The sequence below is a fragment of the Eschrichtius robustus genome, chromosome 12 (genome assembly GCF_028021215.1).
Source record: "Eschrichtius robustus isolate mEscRob2 chromosome 12, mEscRob2.pri, whole genome shotgun sequence".
NCBI classification, from domain to species: Eukaryota; Metazoa; Chordata; class Mammalia; order Artiodactyla; family Eschrichtiidae; genus Eschrichtius; species Eschrichtius robustus.
Window position 1 is genome coordinate 57,823,167 of NC_090835.1, and position 17,094 is coordinate 57,840,260.

The 17,094-nt window shown below is 37.2% G+C and overlaps 1 protein-coding gene across 9 annotated transcripts in view; it reads left to right on the top strand.

The window, feature by feature from the left end:
* NEK10 (NIMA related kinase 10) overlaps window positions 1-7,930 on the top strand; it is a 311,176-nt gene extending 303,246 nt beyond the window's left edge. For all 9 annotated transcript variants that reach the window (XM_068557350.1, XM_068557356.1, XM_068557354.1 and 6 more), the window contains 4 exons: window positions 565-673; window positions 3,115-3,167; window positions 3,249-3,304; window positions 7,559-7,930. In XM_068557350.1, the coding sequence (XP_068413451.1) occupies window positions 565-673; window positions 3,115-3,167; window positions 3,249-3,304; window positions 7,559-7,607 (267 nt within the window). In that variant the 3' untranslated portion in view covers window positions 7,608-7,930. The remainder of the gene's footprint in view (window positions 1-564; window positions 674-3,114; window positions 3,168-3,248; window positions 3,305-7,558) is intronic.
* Window positions 7,931-17,094: the final 9,164 nt, after the last annotated feature.

Sequence of the window (17,094 nt, forward strand, 5' to 3'; positions counted from 1 at the left end):
ATTTTGAAAGTTTCATTTAAAAACTTCATCCTTATAGAACGGCATTAAACAATTGGAACTTTAATAAGTTCTGGCATTTAGTGAATTACTCTTTCCTTTACAGTGTTGGGAATTAATGTTTGGAGATTAAAATTAATTAATAGTAATTTAGAAAAATGTATTAAGAAATGTGTTTGCCTTGGTCAAACAAGAATGATTTGGGCTAAAAATGATGTTTTGTTGAATGATTGGAGTTTATTCCTCCTACACCTGACAAAAATAACATTTTGATATCCCAGGCCCATGCTATTATTTTTCTATCTATTTTTATTTTGTTCTCATAAATCTATAAAGTATAACATTTTTTATTTTCATGTGACCAGGAATTATCTACTTGCTTTCACTGTAATTTGCCTGCATCTAATTTATCATTTCTTTTGGAAGGAAGAAGATTGGTCTTTATCTGTATACAAGGGATTGACAACTGAAGAGCACTAATTTTTCTGGGCAGAGACGCACACAGAGGTCTCATGTCATTTGATTCTGAATACAAAATAAGATGCAGTTTTGCTTTTTCTGTTTCAGTTATCTCAGGGATCTCCAGAACCAATTGAGCCCAACTTTTTCACAGCAGATTACCATTTATTGCATCATTCATCAGGTCGAAACAGCCTGTCCCCAAATAACCCAACAGGTAATGGTCTTCAACACAGGAAATCTGGCTTTCACAAAGAAATAGATTGTTTGGATCAACAGCTATCCTTAAAAGATTATCTTCAATTTAAAATGAAAATAGAGCTTATTTTGATTATCTATGGTGATAGTTGGAAGGACATACAGTAGGAATTTAGAAATTCCCTGAGATTTATTTTACACACTTGTGACACCTTCCTTGATCATTTATTAATACCGTAAGCAAACAGAATCTGTGTGCGTAAATTGTATTTCCTTTTACTTCTTCTTATCTGATGATGGGAAATCAAATGCCCAAAAACATCCAGGGAGATAAAAAGCAGAAATGAAGAGCTTGAATAAAACAAAATTTGAAACTTACCTGAAGAATCCACATCAGACATATTTAATTTTTTTTCTTTTTTGAAAAAATTTCTCATAGGGAGGCAATATAACATAGGGATTAAAGGTATGTATTCTGTAAACCAGGATGCCTAGATTCAAATCTCAGCTCAACCACTTAGTAGCTGACCTTGAGCAAATTATTTGACCTCACTGAACCCCAGTTTTCTTGCCTGTAAAATGGGAACAAAAATGGTAACCATCTTAGGATTATAGCAATGATCAGTGTAAATATATAAAAAGTACTTAGCCAGTAGTAGGGACTCAGCATAATGTAATTTTTCTTGTGATATTTGACTCTCAGAAGAGATCTTCAAGCTAGTCTGAGGTTACAGAATTCCTAAATAATTTTTGAATCCCTGCAAACTATAGTTATATCTCACAGTGGGGCAGACAGATGTGAAGTTTTTACTGTTAAATGAAGACTTGCCATCTACTCAGACAAAAAAAAAAAGCTTAATTCTGTTGTGCTTTTGAAGTTGACTAATTTAGGCAAATCACTTCATGTACTAATTATCAAACTTTCCCTAAGTCTTGGACTCCTAGGATACAGCTAAACTGGGTAGGCAGAACTTCATTTAAAATCGTCCCTGAGAAATCTGTAAGATCGAGATAAACTGTTATCTAAAGTCATTTGCTTGTATTTATTTTTAATTGAACTATAGTTGATTTATAATATTGTGTTAGTTTCAGGTGTACAGCAAAGTGATCCAGATATATATATATATATTATTTTTCAGATTCTTTTCCTTTTCCATTATAGGTTATTAAAAGTATTGAATATAGTTCCCAGTGCTATACAGTAAATCATTATTGTTTATATATTTTATATATAGTAGTGTGCCTCTGTTAATCCCATATGCCTAATTTATCCCTCCCCCACCCCTTTCCCCTTTGGTAACCATAGGTTTGTTTTCTATGTCTGTGAGTCTGTTTCTGTTTTGTAAATAAGTTCATTTGTATTATTTTTTAGATTCCACAGATAAGTGATATCATACAATATTTGTCTTTCTGACTTACTTCACTTAGTACGATGTGGTATGTATATATACCAAGGAATATTAGCCATAAAAAAGAATAAAATCTTGCCATTTGCAGCAACATAGATGGATCTAGAGATTATCATACTAAGTGAAGTAAAGTCATTTGCATCCCCCTGGGCAGGTAGGTCAGTCACAGGCCAGACTTCTTACCACAACAGCCCTGCTGAGTGACGAGCTCTGGTGGAAGTCTCTCAGCGGCCTGAGAGGGAGTTGACAGGCTCTTCCAGAAGCTGGATGCCCCTCCCCAGAGCAGACCAGGTGTGTCCCTAGTCATGGCAGGCTGGACAAAAGCAAAGACAGCAGAACCAGGGAGCACTTTGGGCAACACCTTTAAGCTGGACTTGAAAAACCAGCTGCCAAGACTCACATCCTCTTGCGTCCTCTTAACCTTCAACCCATTCTCCTTTCTCTCTCCTAAGTAAGTGGCAGGGGAGCTCCTGGGCCTCCATGTGATAAGTGTTGATTGACCTGAGTGGAAACTGGTCAACATTGCTTTGGGTGGTGCTGGGGTTGGTTAATGTGCTGGTATATCATACTCAGACCAAACCTCAAAAGAATTACTGTCTTCTGATATTAAATGTATTTTATTCCCTCCTGGCAGCCATAGCCAGGGTCAAACCTTTGTTGTCCTCCTCTGGCTATTTCTGCCTTCCTCTAAGAATTTGTTTTTTTTCTAGCACATATCTATTCTTTTTGCCTTGTGGATTAGGGATAGCTTCTTAATCTTTTCTTTGCCTATCAGGAAGTTTGTGTGTAGGACCACTCCTCACCTATCCTTACACACACACACACCCCTAATTTAATTGGCCAATTTATACCATGAGCAATGCCCATAAATCTTGTGTATTATTTTGTGATGGCCACCCCAAAAGCCAAGATAATTTGGAATGTGTTTGCAAGTACTCATCTTCATCACTAAGAAACTGACCTCTTTTCACTGCATGTGAGTCATAATTGCCAATAAAATCTAAGAAAACATGAACCAAATGTCAGCCTTTTCATAATTTATCTATTTCAGGTCTACCCTCCAGCTTTGATTTGGAGCAGGGGATAACATATGAACAGATGCAGGTGAGGTTTTTGCAGTGCCTCTGAATGATTTTATTTTGTTGCTTTTAATTCAATACTAACCTGATTTTTTTTTAACTTTAGATTGTGATTGAAGAAGTCCTAGAGGAAAGTGGTTATTACAATTTTACTTCTAACAGGTGAGATCTAGAAATGTGAAAATTCAATTTAGACCATTGGATATTAGATCTAATTTCTCTATCCTTGATTCCAGAGGTTTTCCCCGACCTTCTATTTTAAACACTTTTGTAAAATATCTTGGCTTAGACTTGATACAACTGTAAGTAGAATGTATGTTGACCATCTTTTATATGGATGCAGCTGCTGTATTCTTGGTTGAAAAAGAAAGGGTGATCACTTAGTAGTAATTTACTCCTACATAATGAAATGGAAAATTATTTCTACATTTTTTTTAATTAAGCATGTTTGTCCTATATTGGAAGAGCCGTAAACTCAAATGTCCATGACTAAAATATAACCATTATTTGTATAGAATGCAAGGGAGAAAATGCAACTAAACAAAGAATCACTTCTGGTGAATTTAAGATATGTTTGTGGGAAAGGGGTTTGTTGTTATGTGTTCCCATTTGCTTACCCTAAATAAGAAACTGCAGTTTACTGGGGCTGTGTGTTATCTTCTAAAATAATCATTATTGGTGGTCTAAAAATATACTCTATTTTATCAATTTCATTCAGTTATGGATTCCTGCAGTTCTACTGTTGGGCACAGTTTAGGGCACAAAGATTTGAGTACAATTAGTTTGAGAGGCAATCCCAAGAAAGTCTGGTAAGGGATTGAAGAAATAATTCAATAAAAGTTTCCTTTTCAAGTAAGTTACCATTGTGGTGGTTGGAGCTTGATCCCATTATGGAAATCTGAGAGCCAGTGGAGAACAATTCTCCCACTTATGGACTGAGGGAGCTGGGATGGTATTTATCTCTAATTTCCATTAGTCATCGTTTGAGACCTTTTTTCCCAGAGGATGTTAGTTCCCTGGCGTTTCTGGCCTTCTGTAAGGGTGGACAAAGCAGATTCTAGAGGCCAGAGATATCCTCAGGAAAAGAAACGCAGGTGCTGGCCGTAGGGAATCAGGCCAGCATGCTTTGAAGTGCTTTGAATGAGGGGATATGGGCGCTGACGGTGTCTGCTATACATGAGCTGTCTCTTGACTTTTCCAAGGAGCCGACTCATAACAGAAACATCAAATTGACCATGAGTAACCACTTACACATCCTATATGGCCAAAGTTGCTTTAGGAGGCATAGTCCTGTGGAGTTCGTTTTCCCTAAGTGGCCTTTTCTACCTGGAGGAATAGCCTTCCTGTCTAGCTAATGAAGCTATCTGTTGACCACTATTTAAATTATTCTAGAAGTCTTCCCCAAAGATGACTGTTAGCCATGGAAAGAGAAAGAGGTCTCAAGAACATTCTATTAAAGCCATTATATGGAAATTAGAATCTTTTTTGAGGTTAGTTCAGTCTACAGCCTTTTTTCCCCCTGTTTCAATTAGTTGTTCTTATGAATCACAGATAAGACTATTCAGCTGCTTGTTCTTTTGGCTTGACAATATATTTCCAAAATACTACCTTTGTACATTTAGTCCTGTTGTGATTTGTAACTGCAGAGAAATGATGAGTAATTCTCACTTTCCAAAGGTATATTGTTAATAGAAATCACGATCTCCATAATCACTCTTCTCCCCCCATCCCTGGAGGGATTTTGAATTTTCATTTTTCCTCCTGATCTGAGTACATCCAGCCTTCCATGGATAGTATGAATGTCTCTGTTCTTGACTCTTGGCAACTTATTATTTCAAGTGCCGTTGGCTTGTAGTGGGGCAAAAGTCATGCTTATCATTTTTTTAATCACATTTTCTCAGAGACTCAGGATCATGGGCAATGGAGATCTTCAAATTTTTGCAGAAAATCAGCTAAATATAATGAAAAACCAGGGGTGTAAGGAACTTAGGGAAAATCTTATAAGAGCTCTTATTTTTCCTTTTTTAGAAATAGTAATTCCAGTCTTATTTTGAAACTTATGGTTATCCTTTTCAATTCTCCAATTATTAAGTTTTTAAAAAATCAAACATTACTTCTACTTTCAAAGACATATTCCTGTATTAAAGTAAATTGCAGGTTTTCTTCTTATGGTAAATAGACAATAAGATGCCTAATGACAGGGGAGGGGGTGGGGTGAGATGTGACAGGGTAAGAGAGTGTCATGGACATATATACACTACCAAATGTAAAATAGATAACTAGTGTGAAGCAGCCGCATAGCACAGGGAGATCAGCTCGGTGCTTTGTGACCACCTAGAGGGGTGGGATGGGGAGGGTGGGAGGGAGGGAGATGCAAGAGGGAAGAGAAATGGGAACATATTGTATAACTGATTCACTTTGTTATAAAGCAGAAGCTAACACACCATTGTAAGGCAATTATACTTCAATAAAGATGTTTAAAAAAAAAAAAAAAGATGCCTAATGACAAAGGTGAAAAATTATTTACAGTTATATTCTGAATTGTGAATATAATATGAAGATATGATTTAAACGATCAAGTTAAAGTAATATATGATGGAAATGACATCAAATTTTCTTAAAATGTTCCAAATTAAAATGAATCATCCATTTAAAAATCCATATAACCATGATACTCCCTTTTCAGTTCCTAATAGCAGTGATAGAATATATAACTGGGGGAGGTAGTTTTCACGGTTTACCAGTAGAAATAACCCTTGGTTGTGCTTAAAACCATTACTTGTTTACCGATGTTCCCAATTAGTTTCCAAGAAGTAAGTCAGGCTCCACATAGAAGCACCTAATACTTCACAAACTGAAAGTGCACATAATTCCAAATATGAATCAGATCAGCTGTGACAGTCATGATTTTTCCATACTCAAAGGATAGAGGATGCTAAATGTCACAGGATGTGTAGAGGTAATTAGAATCAGTACTTAGAATCAGTAGAGTGTATTTTCCTAAATAGGTTTTGTAAATAGCCAATATTATCAAAGATGATAATAGATGTTATATGAAAAATAAAATTCCATGACCAAATATATTTGGAAAACCCTGAATGTACATTTTTCCATTTTTGAAGCATGTTGACAGACATGACTATATTGAAAACTTTGAGATATACTTTAGGAAAGAAGTCTGTTGACCTTGTTTACCCAGTGATTTTTCATCTTTTACTTGGAACACAAGTTGAGAAAACCTTCCCTAGCAATGTGGTTTGAAATAAGAAACATTGTTTTAACTCCTCCACCAGTATCTAGTCAGATCTGCTATTGTTCTCATAATCATCATCATCATTTTAATTGTCATCATAGCCATCATTGCAAAATATTATTAAATGATCTTGATTAATAACCATGCAAAAGGAATTACATACATAAGTCCTGTATTACTCAAGCTTGCAAATTAAGACTGTCAGTTCAAACCTATACACACATCTACAATGCATCCAGACAGGAGCTAAAGCATTAAGCCAAGATATGGCACATTTCAGCTTAGATCATAGGGTTTATGTTTAGTTAGGGATAGAGAGATGCCATTCTCAAATGGAAAGTCTCAGGATAAGGCCATTATCTAGCTATTAGCTCTCTTTGGGGAAGATACCTAGAACTGTTTAAGTAATGGTGAGACTGCTTGGGCAGTTGGTAGGAAGAATGTCTCAGGCACAACATGCTACATTAGTTAAAGAAAGTGGTAACAGAAATAGAAACAGCAGCAAGGAGCCCTAACCCAAATGAGGGATTTGGGAAGGGGAAGTAGGACTGAGTTGAGAATGCAAGGAAAATGAAACAAGGTCAAAACAAACTGGGCCAGCCCCAGGTGGGCTCTATTTGTGGTCATTTGCAGGGATGTATGATTACCTCTATTTTGCACACATTAATATTTCGCTTCCTTACCAGAAGGATACAGCCTGGGGTGTCTTCATTTTATCATTGTTGTAATGAGAGTAAAACTGTTGAGTTTTGTGAGTGAATAGATGACCAGCATACCATTCTTATATACTTAGGGACACATATTAATATTTTACTTTGTAACAATGAAATATGTGTTGAGAGAAAAAGAAATCTACATTGAATCAACTTGCATTGCTTTAAAATAGGCATTTAATGTACAGGTTACTTTGGATGGGTATTAATTTTTCCACTGTAGGGTTATTAGTTCCTATTAAGTTTATAATTTGAGAAAGAAAATGTTAACACTGAACTTCAGCAAAAGGCAACTTTCTAAAAATCTCCCCATTCCATTATGTTTAGAATCACCTTTTTATTCATTGTGATTTATTTATTTATATACCTGAGCTACTGATTTTGAAATTGAATATGTGAAGTAAAATATTTGAGACTGTAGAGAACTCCTTCCACTTCTGAATCTTCTAGGTATCACTCCTATCCATGGGGGACCAAGAATCACCCAACCAAAAGATGAAAGTGCTGCATTTTGAATGGACTTGGTTTTCCCAGTGAAGATCAAGTTCTGGACTTCAACCACTACTGGCAAGATGCCCAAAGATTGGGTGCTGCTAAAAGAGTGTGGAAGAGAAAAGACCAACATGCCATCGTGCCTGCAGGACCTCTTTCTGGAGGTCTGGTGCTAAGAGGCTTCATCCTTGGGACACATGTATACAGGATGACAGGGCTCCCAGTGTGCTCCTGGGAGAAAATGCTGCAAAATTCATCTGTGAGAAGAAAACCCACTCCTTGCAGAACTTTCCTCCAAGTTAAAAAAAAAAAAAACTTGTCATATTTTTCAAAGGAATCTACTTAGAATTGCTGAAACTATGTTTAAAGGCATCTAGCCTTCTATGTATAAAAGATAGTTTTAGATAAAGAAAATTATAGAACTCAGAACAGTAATATATTGGGTGATTCACTGTATCCCTCAATTTTTTTAATCTTAAAAGAAATTCAGAATATGTGATCGAATTATTTTGTAGTTTTGTTTGTTTTAATGAAAGAATTGGTTTTCTCTTAACCAGTTGGGTACTAGTGGTCTTGAACAGTATTTGTAACCTTGCACAGCCTCTGGGAATAACTGTCAAATTGTCAGATTTAAGCTAAGAATGTATTGATGTATAGTTTGTGTATATGTATATATGCATAGGGGGAGGAGGGAGGTTTTGATTAGGCTAATGCTTTGCTGCTAATCAAACTCATAGTGTTTTTAGGGCACTTTGAAGAGTCATAGAGTCTATGAAAGAGATGCAATATTCCATATTCTAAGTCCCTCCTAACTGAAATTACCAACATTGCTTTTAAATTTTTATTATTTGAGAATTTGAAATGAAAATAAGTTATATAATAAAATATAAATGTCTTCTTTATTCATTGAAACGTCTCTAGAAAAGAGAACTCAGAACACCAAAACAGTGTCCCATTCCTGTGTGGGGATAATTTATGGTGAAAATTCTCTAGATTCTTATTGGGCTAAAATCTCTTCAACTGGCTTCTTATAACTGGTATAATGTCAAGAAATTATTGCCAAATCAGACTGCACTTCTAACTACTTAAAGAAGATTTTAAATCTATATAATTAGTAATCTGAAAGCTGAAATTATGCTTTTTATTTACTTCTCACTAAGTTCTATCTTATTTACATTGATATATTTTTAGTATGATCGAATAAAATTTAGTACAGTGGTTGAAACACAATAATCTTTTCTATAGTATGGAAAAATCTCTTAATGTGAATCCATACTATTTTTACAATTAGTATGTTTAGTACTTAAGTTATATCCTATTCTCTTTAACCCATGCCTTTGAAAATTACCAGTGAATCCTTGTCTTTAAGCCAAATTAATAATTACAAACACACTGTAATTTAAAGTAATAGATGAGAATACAGCAATGAAATTTTTCAATTTTAGCTTTCAACCAAATTCATCCACATGTGAAATTTACACGTGAAGTCAAAAGGCTATGATATTGTTGATTTAAACCACGAAAAATTCTATTTCTATTCCAGCTTAACTTGAACCTGCACGATTATATTTTATCTCTTTTCATGTATGGAATGGGCATATGTCTTTATTGTACAGGAGGCACAGGCCTAGAGGGGCACAAATTTTCATTGTGATAGAAGCCAGTACTTAGAAACAAACTAAGCTATAGGGTGAAAGTTTGAACCATAAAGTTCTTCTCAAATGGTGTAGAAAAGCATAGTATTCAGAGGTCACACCTTGGTAAGAAAAGAGAAATTGCTTATTTGAAGGTGTTTTTAAATGCATAAAATTTTAAATGCATACCTTATTGACCAGAAAGGGAGCAAAATGTTTCCCATTAACTCTTCTAGACCATACAAATGGCATATATTATGCTAGAAGTTCGTAAGAATTAACAAAAATAAGCAAACGAATGTCTTTTTCAACAGCAGCTTTAGGCCCATCAACTCTAAGCTGATAGATGCATTCTTTTGCCAAAATGATATATTCTTAAACTACCACAGTCACTGAATCAGCATTCTCCCAGTGCAAGACCAAGACTTTAAGGGAAGGTTAGGCACTGGTAAGGGAAGCATTTTGTGCAGGGGGGTCACATCCCAGCAAGGAGGTTAACAAGGAACCCCTTCCCCTCACAGTAAAACAATGATCATTTTGTTTTGACTATCTAAAGTGTCTTCTAGTGCAAAGAAGTTGTTACTTGAACTTAATAGGCCTCAATCTTTTCCTGATTGCATTTCAATTTTTTCTCTTTCTTTTGTATAATTTTTAAATTCTTTGTTGTGCAATGAAATCCCTGTGAGTTCATCTAATTCTAAGTCGCTGAATATTTGTATGGGACAGAATATGGATCAGCCTTCTCAGATCATTTTTGATACACAAAATACTTGTTGATTTTGTTTTCACTTCCCTGGTGGTGCAGTGGTTAAGAATCCTCCTGCCAATGCAGGGGCACGGGTTCGATCCCTGGTCCAGGAAGATCCCACATGCCGCAGAGCAACTAAGCCCATGTGCCACAACTACTGAGCCTGCGCTCCTAAAGCCCGTGCTGCGCAACAAGAGAAGCCACTGCAATGAGACGCCCGCACATCACAATGAAGAGTAGCCTCTGCTCACCACAACTAGAGAAAGCCCACGTGCAGCAATGAAGACCCAATGCAGCCAAAATTTTAAAAAATAAATTTAAAAAATTAAAAATTAAATTAAAAAAATATTGTTTAAAAAAAAGCTTTATCTGAATATGTGTACTTGAAATTGTCATTTCCTTTTTAAAAGCAGAATATTTCATGCTCAGGGAAGTGACTGCAGCAGGCACATGTGCTTACTGTTTGTTAACTTTGTCTTCTTCCAGACGTGTGATATTTAATTAGAGATCTTCAGAGAATAGTGACATGTACACTAGACCCTGAGCTCATAGTTGCATTTCAGAAACTTTCTGGGAAAACAAACACTACTGAGTTTTGTATGGACATCTATGTGGTTCTGGGTGGTATGTGTACGTCTATTTTGGCATTCTAAAGCAGAACTTAATTAAGAGACATTGTTATGAAATTTACCCAAATGATGGAACTGAATTGGAGTTAAGGTCTTCCTAGAGATACCATCTATGACTTATTAAATACTATGAATTTTGATGTTCAAAAACTAACATAGGACTTGTTGATTATGTGCAATCCCAGCAATATCATCAATTAATCAGCATTTGTATTTAAGATGTGTGAAGGTGACAATATTGCTTAGTGAATTCCATCAGTATTAATATGTATAGAATCCACATCCTTCTTTTTGATATGCTGAATTGAAAAATATATTTATTGCTACTTCTCTCTTTTGTTGGGAATGGTGAGGAGCCATGTACATCAAATATGCTGGATTCCTTTAGAAATGGCTTCAGCTTCTGTCTGAAGGCAGGAAAAACTTTTTAAAACTACTTTTATTGTTTTTCCCTTTACTTTGTTTATGGCGTATATTCACGAGTACATAAATCAACTGGAGAGACAATGCACGGGCATCAGAATTGACACAGCTTCTCAGCACGTTAGAGATACAACTATGAAGGACTACTAAGCAAGGGAACCTCAACGCTTTTGTGTGTCAACCTGGACTCTTTGGATGAAATTCCATCCAAACATGAAATTCTTCATGTTTGACAACTAAATGGGATAAGAAGTTATTTTACATATACGTTTATGGTATCTTTCAGATTGTATCCTTTGATGGAAATTTACATAGTTTTGGATAGGTTATTTTTCCAATTGAAATGTGCTGCTATCAGTGTGCTCAACCCTTGAATGCTGTTTTCCATACTGATAGGAAGACACAAACGTCTCAGGGAAACAACTTTGTGATAAAGAAATTCTTATGTGTGTCATTACAGTTAAATTGTATATTATAAATATTACTGTTATGGTTGATTACAATCCTGCTGTGATGTTTTGAAATTTGAAAAAGGGACAGGAAAGATTTTATGACTTTGACAGGGTGACTGATGGATATTGCAAATTTTCATGCTCTCTGGGACTATGGGTGATAGTTGTTTTTAAAAATGAAGATCACATGTCCTAAAATCATAGCAGCATTCATGGTATGTGAGATTATGCTAGATTTCTTTTACTACACATATATAGCAATTAACTAATAATATAAAAGTTTTTAAATACAGTTTATTGCTTTATGTTAAAAGTAAATGAACTCTATTCTCAATTGAAAACTGAACATTATTCCTCTAAATGTGACAAGCTTCCTTTTTATCATTCTGTAGTATGAAACTTTGCACTGTACCCAGGAACTGCACTTAGAGGTAGCAAAATTGTATTACAGCAAATATGTGATTCTTTAAATATTAACATGTCTAAGTAGCCTATCTTGTTTCTCCTAAACAAGGATGGAAGTTTTGTCTTTATAGAAAGTTACTGTCATTTTGATAGGTAATCAACAAGTCTGACTGGTCCTTGGAATTGACCTGGGGAACTCACAAATGAAAAATTAGCTGAAGTTTTTGCAAATGTGATGAACTGTTTCCAAAAAAACAAGTAGAAAGAGGTTTGGACTAGAAATAACAAACCAAGAGGAACAAATGTTTTAAGGCCTTAGCACCTTTAAGCCAGACTGAAAGGATCTCATAAAATATTCTTAACCCATGATTTAGTTCTACATTTCAAGCACCAGTTGAGTCAGCGTTCTGAAAAAGAATTACAAGTCTTATAAATGGCATTACATTTTAGCTTTCCTTGCCCTCCATGTCCTCTGTGTTTACCTCACGAATTTTGAAAGAAATGCAGCGGGTTCAGGGATACCTCCTGTCCAGAAGGAATAGATGAACTATTTGGATGAGCCCAACATTAACACTGAGAGAAGTGAATAAATGCAAGTACTCAGAAGTGAAATCCCAACTTGCCAAAGAGGAAAGGTGAACCTTTCAAGAAGGTGAGATGATCCCCAGATAAAAACTGCTTTGAGAAGTCAGAGGGCAGGTAGAAAGCCAGTGGTTCCCCAGTGCCTGGCATCACCCAGCAGGCTGGTCACCAGGTGGTGAGCAGTTGGCAAGGGGCCAGGGAGCTCCAGGACTTGAATGATTCCTGCTGCAGGGTCTTCTGGAGGCAGCTGATCACACCTTTCCCCAGTGTGCATTGGACTGTTACCTCAGCACTGTCTCAGGTAAGTTGACCACCCAGAGTAGTAGCAGACGGCCCCAAGTAACTTGTCCTTAGGAGAGGGTCCCTGTGAAGCATTCTAAAGAAACAGCTTTATCTGCCAGTAAGTGAACATGGTTCTCCCCTGGGGACCATGTTTTCTTCCCCATCTTTCATCCATGGTCTCAGGCCCATTTCATCTGACAGTGCAAGAATATTACAAGAAATCTATATGGAACTTAAATAGATAAATGCAAGCAGACTTGCATGTGGTTATACTTAGCTAAATTAGAAAAGAAATACTTCAAGGTACTTCAGTTGTTTGCAAGTAAACCAGTTGATAAAGAGGTTGTGGAAAGATTCCATTTTTTACTCTTCTAAAATCGAAAACAAAAATCACTTAAAAGCTTACAAAATTACCTACAAAAATTGTTGCTGAGATTTTGATAGGAATTGTAACCTTGTACTATTTTTAGGAATTCACATCTTTACCACGTAGTTTTCTAATTCATGAATTCAGTATGTCTCTTCGTTTATTGAGATTTCCTTTGATTTCTTTCATCAGATTTGTGTATTTTCAAGATGCATGCTTTGTTAGACTTACCCCTATTTCAGATCTTTTGAATGGTTGTAAGTTTGAATGGATAAAAATTATTTTAAAAAATTTAGTATCAAGAAAATCACTTAAAAGAAAAATCTTTTGAGTGCATTTTGTCTATTGACATTTAGTGGATCAAAACTGAGTTATAATGCTTCCTGTATTCTCTTGTTCCCATTGGTGAGTTTGTGAGGATCAAAAAGAAGTGCAACCCCTAATCTCACGTTGCACAGAGCTTCTAGTTTCTGGACAGCTCTGGGTCTGAGACGAAGGCCTGTGCCCACAGAATGGGAGAGTACTTCAAGTTTGCTCTGAGCCTCAAAAAGAGCATCTTTTTCCTGCCAGCCCCATCCCCAGACCTCTCTCCTGTCTCCACACACCCTCTCACCATTCCTGCCAGAGGAACAGGCTGTCACCAGGTTTCCTGCAGGGAAAGAGGATACTTGTGGCTCTATGAAGATCTGTGACATGGAGGGACAGTGGGCTGCTCTGCAGGGGACTCTGTCCTCCTGTGTGAGCACCGAGGCTCCAAGGTGAGATTGGAGGCCTTGGAAGAGAAGAAAAATGGGATGGTTCTGTAAAAGCTGTATGTAAAAGATACAAGCAGCTTTTATCTTTGCTATCACTTAAATAAACTCTGTAAAATGCTAAAGAAAATTTAAAATGTATTTTCAACCTTATTGGAAAAGAATTTCTCTTCTGTCAAGAGTTTATTACAAGTGGTCATATTTTTCTCTCAGCAGCTCCCTCAGTCTCTGCTTTTATGCTTTTAAGTGTTTTGATTTTTTAAAAAAAAGTTCCAAGCAGGCAATCACGTATGTGTCCAAGCTCAAATATGCCCTGAAGCAATGGAATGCATAGCAATTATCTGTTGTTACAAATGTTACAATCAGGCACCTTAAACTTAGTGACTTAAACTGACAAGAATTTATTCTCTAGTCAGTGGGTCAGCTGGGTGATGTTCTGCTGATCTGAGCAGGGCTCCCTCATGTGTCTATGATCAACTGGCTGGTTGTCAGGGTCTGGCTGGTCTAGGATGGACCCAGAGAGGACAGGGCAGCTCTCCTCCATGTGTCCCTCACATCCCTCCAGTAACCTAGCAGATGTATTGTTTTTGTGCTGGTAGCAAGAGTTAAAGAATGTAGACATGCAAGACGCCTTTGTCAAGCCTCTGCTTACATCAGGTTTTCCCCATTCCACTGGCTAAATCAGATCACACGTTCAAACCCAACTTTAGTGTGGGCAGGTGTATCAGGTTTTTATTGCTGTATAACAAATTGCTATACACTTAACAGTTGGAAACTACACACTTTTTTTTTTCTCTCACAATTTCTGGAGGTCAGAAGTTTGAGCACACCTTAAGTGAATTCTCTCATAGCCTGGAATCAAAGTGTGGGCCAGGGGCTGGGGTCTCATCAGAGCCTTGGGATCCTCTTCCAAGCTCATGTGATTTTTGACAGACTTGAGTTCCTTGTATTTGTAGGACAAGGTCTCAGTAATTGAATGCTGCCTGTAGTCCTCTGCCTGGTGGCCCTTTCTATAGACAAGACAGTTCACATCAAGGCAGCTTGCTTCTTCAAGGCCAGTAGGAACGTCAGTCTCCCTCTCTCTGTCTGTCTGTAACTCTCTCTCTCTCGTTAAGACAGTTTTATAATATAATCAAGTCAAGGCAGTGACAGTCCATCACCTTTTCCATATTCTAGTTGTTATAAGCAAGTCACAGGTGTAGCCTACACACAAGGGGAGGGGATTATACAATAGAATGAATGATTGGGGTCACCTTAGGATGTCTGTCACAGAGAGAAATACCAAAGCCACAGATACAGGTAGACCTGAAAAACTGGGGTCATGAAATATGAAACATCACAATATTAAAATACCTGGAGAAGGAAGAATTGTGTGAGGTAGTCTCATGAAAATGACCTCAGACTACAGGACCTGAATTCTAGAACATTTCCAGTCCCTGTCCCAAGATTCAGTTAGATGCCTTCAACAGGCTATTTGAAAAACAGATCTAATCCAGAAAATAGACAAACCAACCTCAGTCACTGACATGGGAAGCAGGAATGGAAATTCTACTTCTTCCAGAAGCCAGAGGGGCTTTCAGTAGCATCACAGTTAACATCCCCCACATACTTCTACCTTGATGCAGTGTGCTTGATTTAATCCTTTATCAAGTGGGAACAAATTGATTGTTCTCGGTAATTATGTTTTTATGGCAGAGAACAGGAATTAAATAAGGGAATTATAGAATATAGCTCTATATAGCTACAAGTTGCAATCTTAAAAAAGTACCTCATAAGCAATGAATAGAGGAAAATGTCTCCCAAAGTTAAAGATTCTTCCTCTCTTCTCAAGAGTAAGTGTATATAATTTTATATTCATTTCACTCTTTATATGAAACTGCCCTGATAAGATCAATTTAATTTGCTGTCATACTATAAAGACTAAATGTCATGAATTAATTGTGTACATACACTGTTTTTGTCTCTTGAGCCATACAGACATTTTAACCATTTTTGGTATGTGCAAAATGTTGTTTATATAACTCAGAAAATTTGTTGCAATTTTCCTAATGAACATATAGGTATAAATATTGTGAATTGCTCAAGAATCAAGAAACAAATTAAAGTCTAAATTTATATGCACATGGAACAAGAAGTAAAGTTGATTAAGGATTTGGGCCCTTGGCTCACATAGACTTGGGTTTGAATGCCAGCTCCATGATTTTCTACTTGGATGACCTCAGACCAAGGACTTAACATTTCTAAGGTTTAGCTTCCACATCTGTATAATGGAGATAATAGTAGATTCCACTTTAAAAGGTTACAGAATCTAGGCTTGATGCAAGAGCTGAGCACTACAATAGGAGTAAGCCACTCAGTACAGTATCAGCCAGACTCCACCCAGACCCCACAGACCCAGGACCCTCGGACGATTTCTGTGTGTGTGGCCTCCTGATGCACTTTCTCTCCCGACAGCCTGCATGTGTGAGGAACTGTCCTTAGGGAACTTGCTGGAACCCATTTTGCCTGCTGGCAATGGTAACACCTGGTACAGGGAAGCACATCCTCCAGCACCCTCACCTCTGACTGAGACAGCTCTGAGGGTGCTCTTCACTCTTTCACAGTTCCCTGCAGCATCGAGTCAAAGCCACCCTCCACAGCACTGTGTCTGCCTCCCGTCCTGCTCCTGTCTCACCTCTCCTCTCACAGTTTCCCTGGTGACACCTCCTGATGAATGTGTCCCACATCTCAGGACACGCTTCTGGGAAAGCCCCCATAAGGCACTGGCAGAATATAAAAGGCCAAATTAATATTAGCTTAAATTTTTTGTGACAAAGAATGTGGATTGACAATCACTTAATGGTACACATGCCCAAGGAAATGATTCATTGATTGATGTCACTGTGGAGTGTCCTGGTACAGCATCCCCATTAAGCAGGAATTAAACTGGGCATAATGATCTGATGGTTGGGACCACACTCCCTGCCTCCTGTAGCTGTCGGTGGGATAACGGAAATCAGCAGCAAAAAGAAAGGATAAACTAACAGTCCACAGCACCTCCCTAGCCTCCTAAAGTAATTTGGAGACATTCTTTCCTGCCCCTGGGTAACCAGCTGCCTCTCTTTGTGATTTATTGTTATACTTTAGATAAAGTCAGGTCAGAATTCCAAGAACAGGAGAGGAAGTTGCAGCGAGCAGGGAGAACCCTTAGGGAGGAAATTGTCTTCCCCTGCCTTCATTC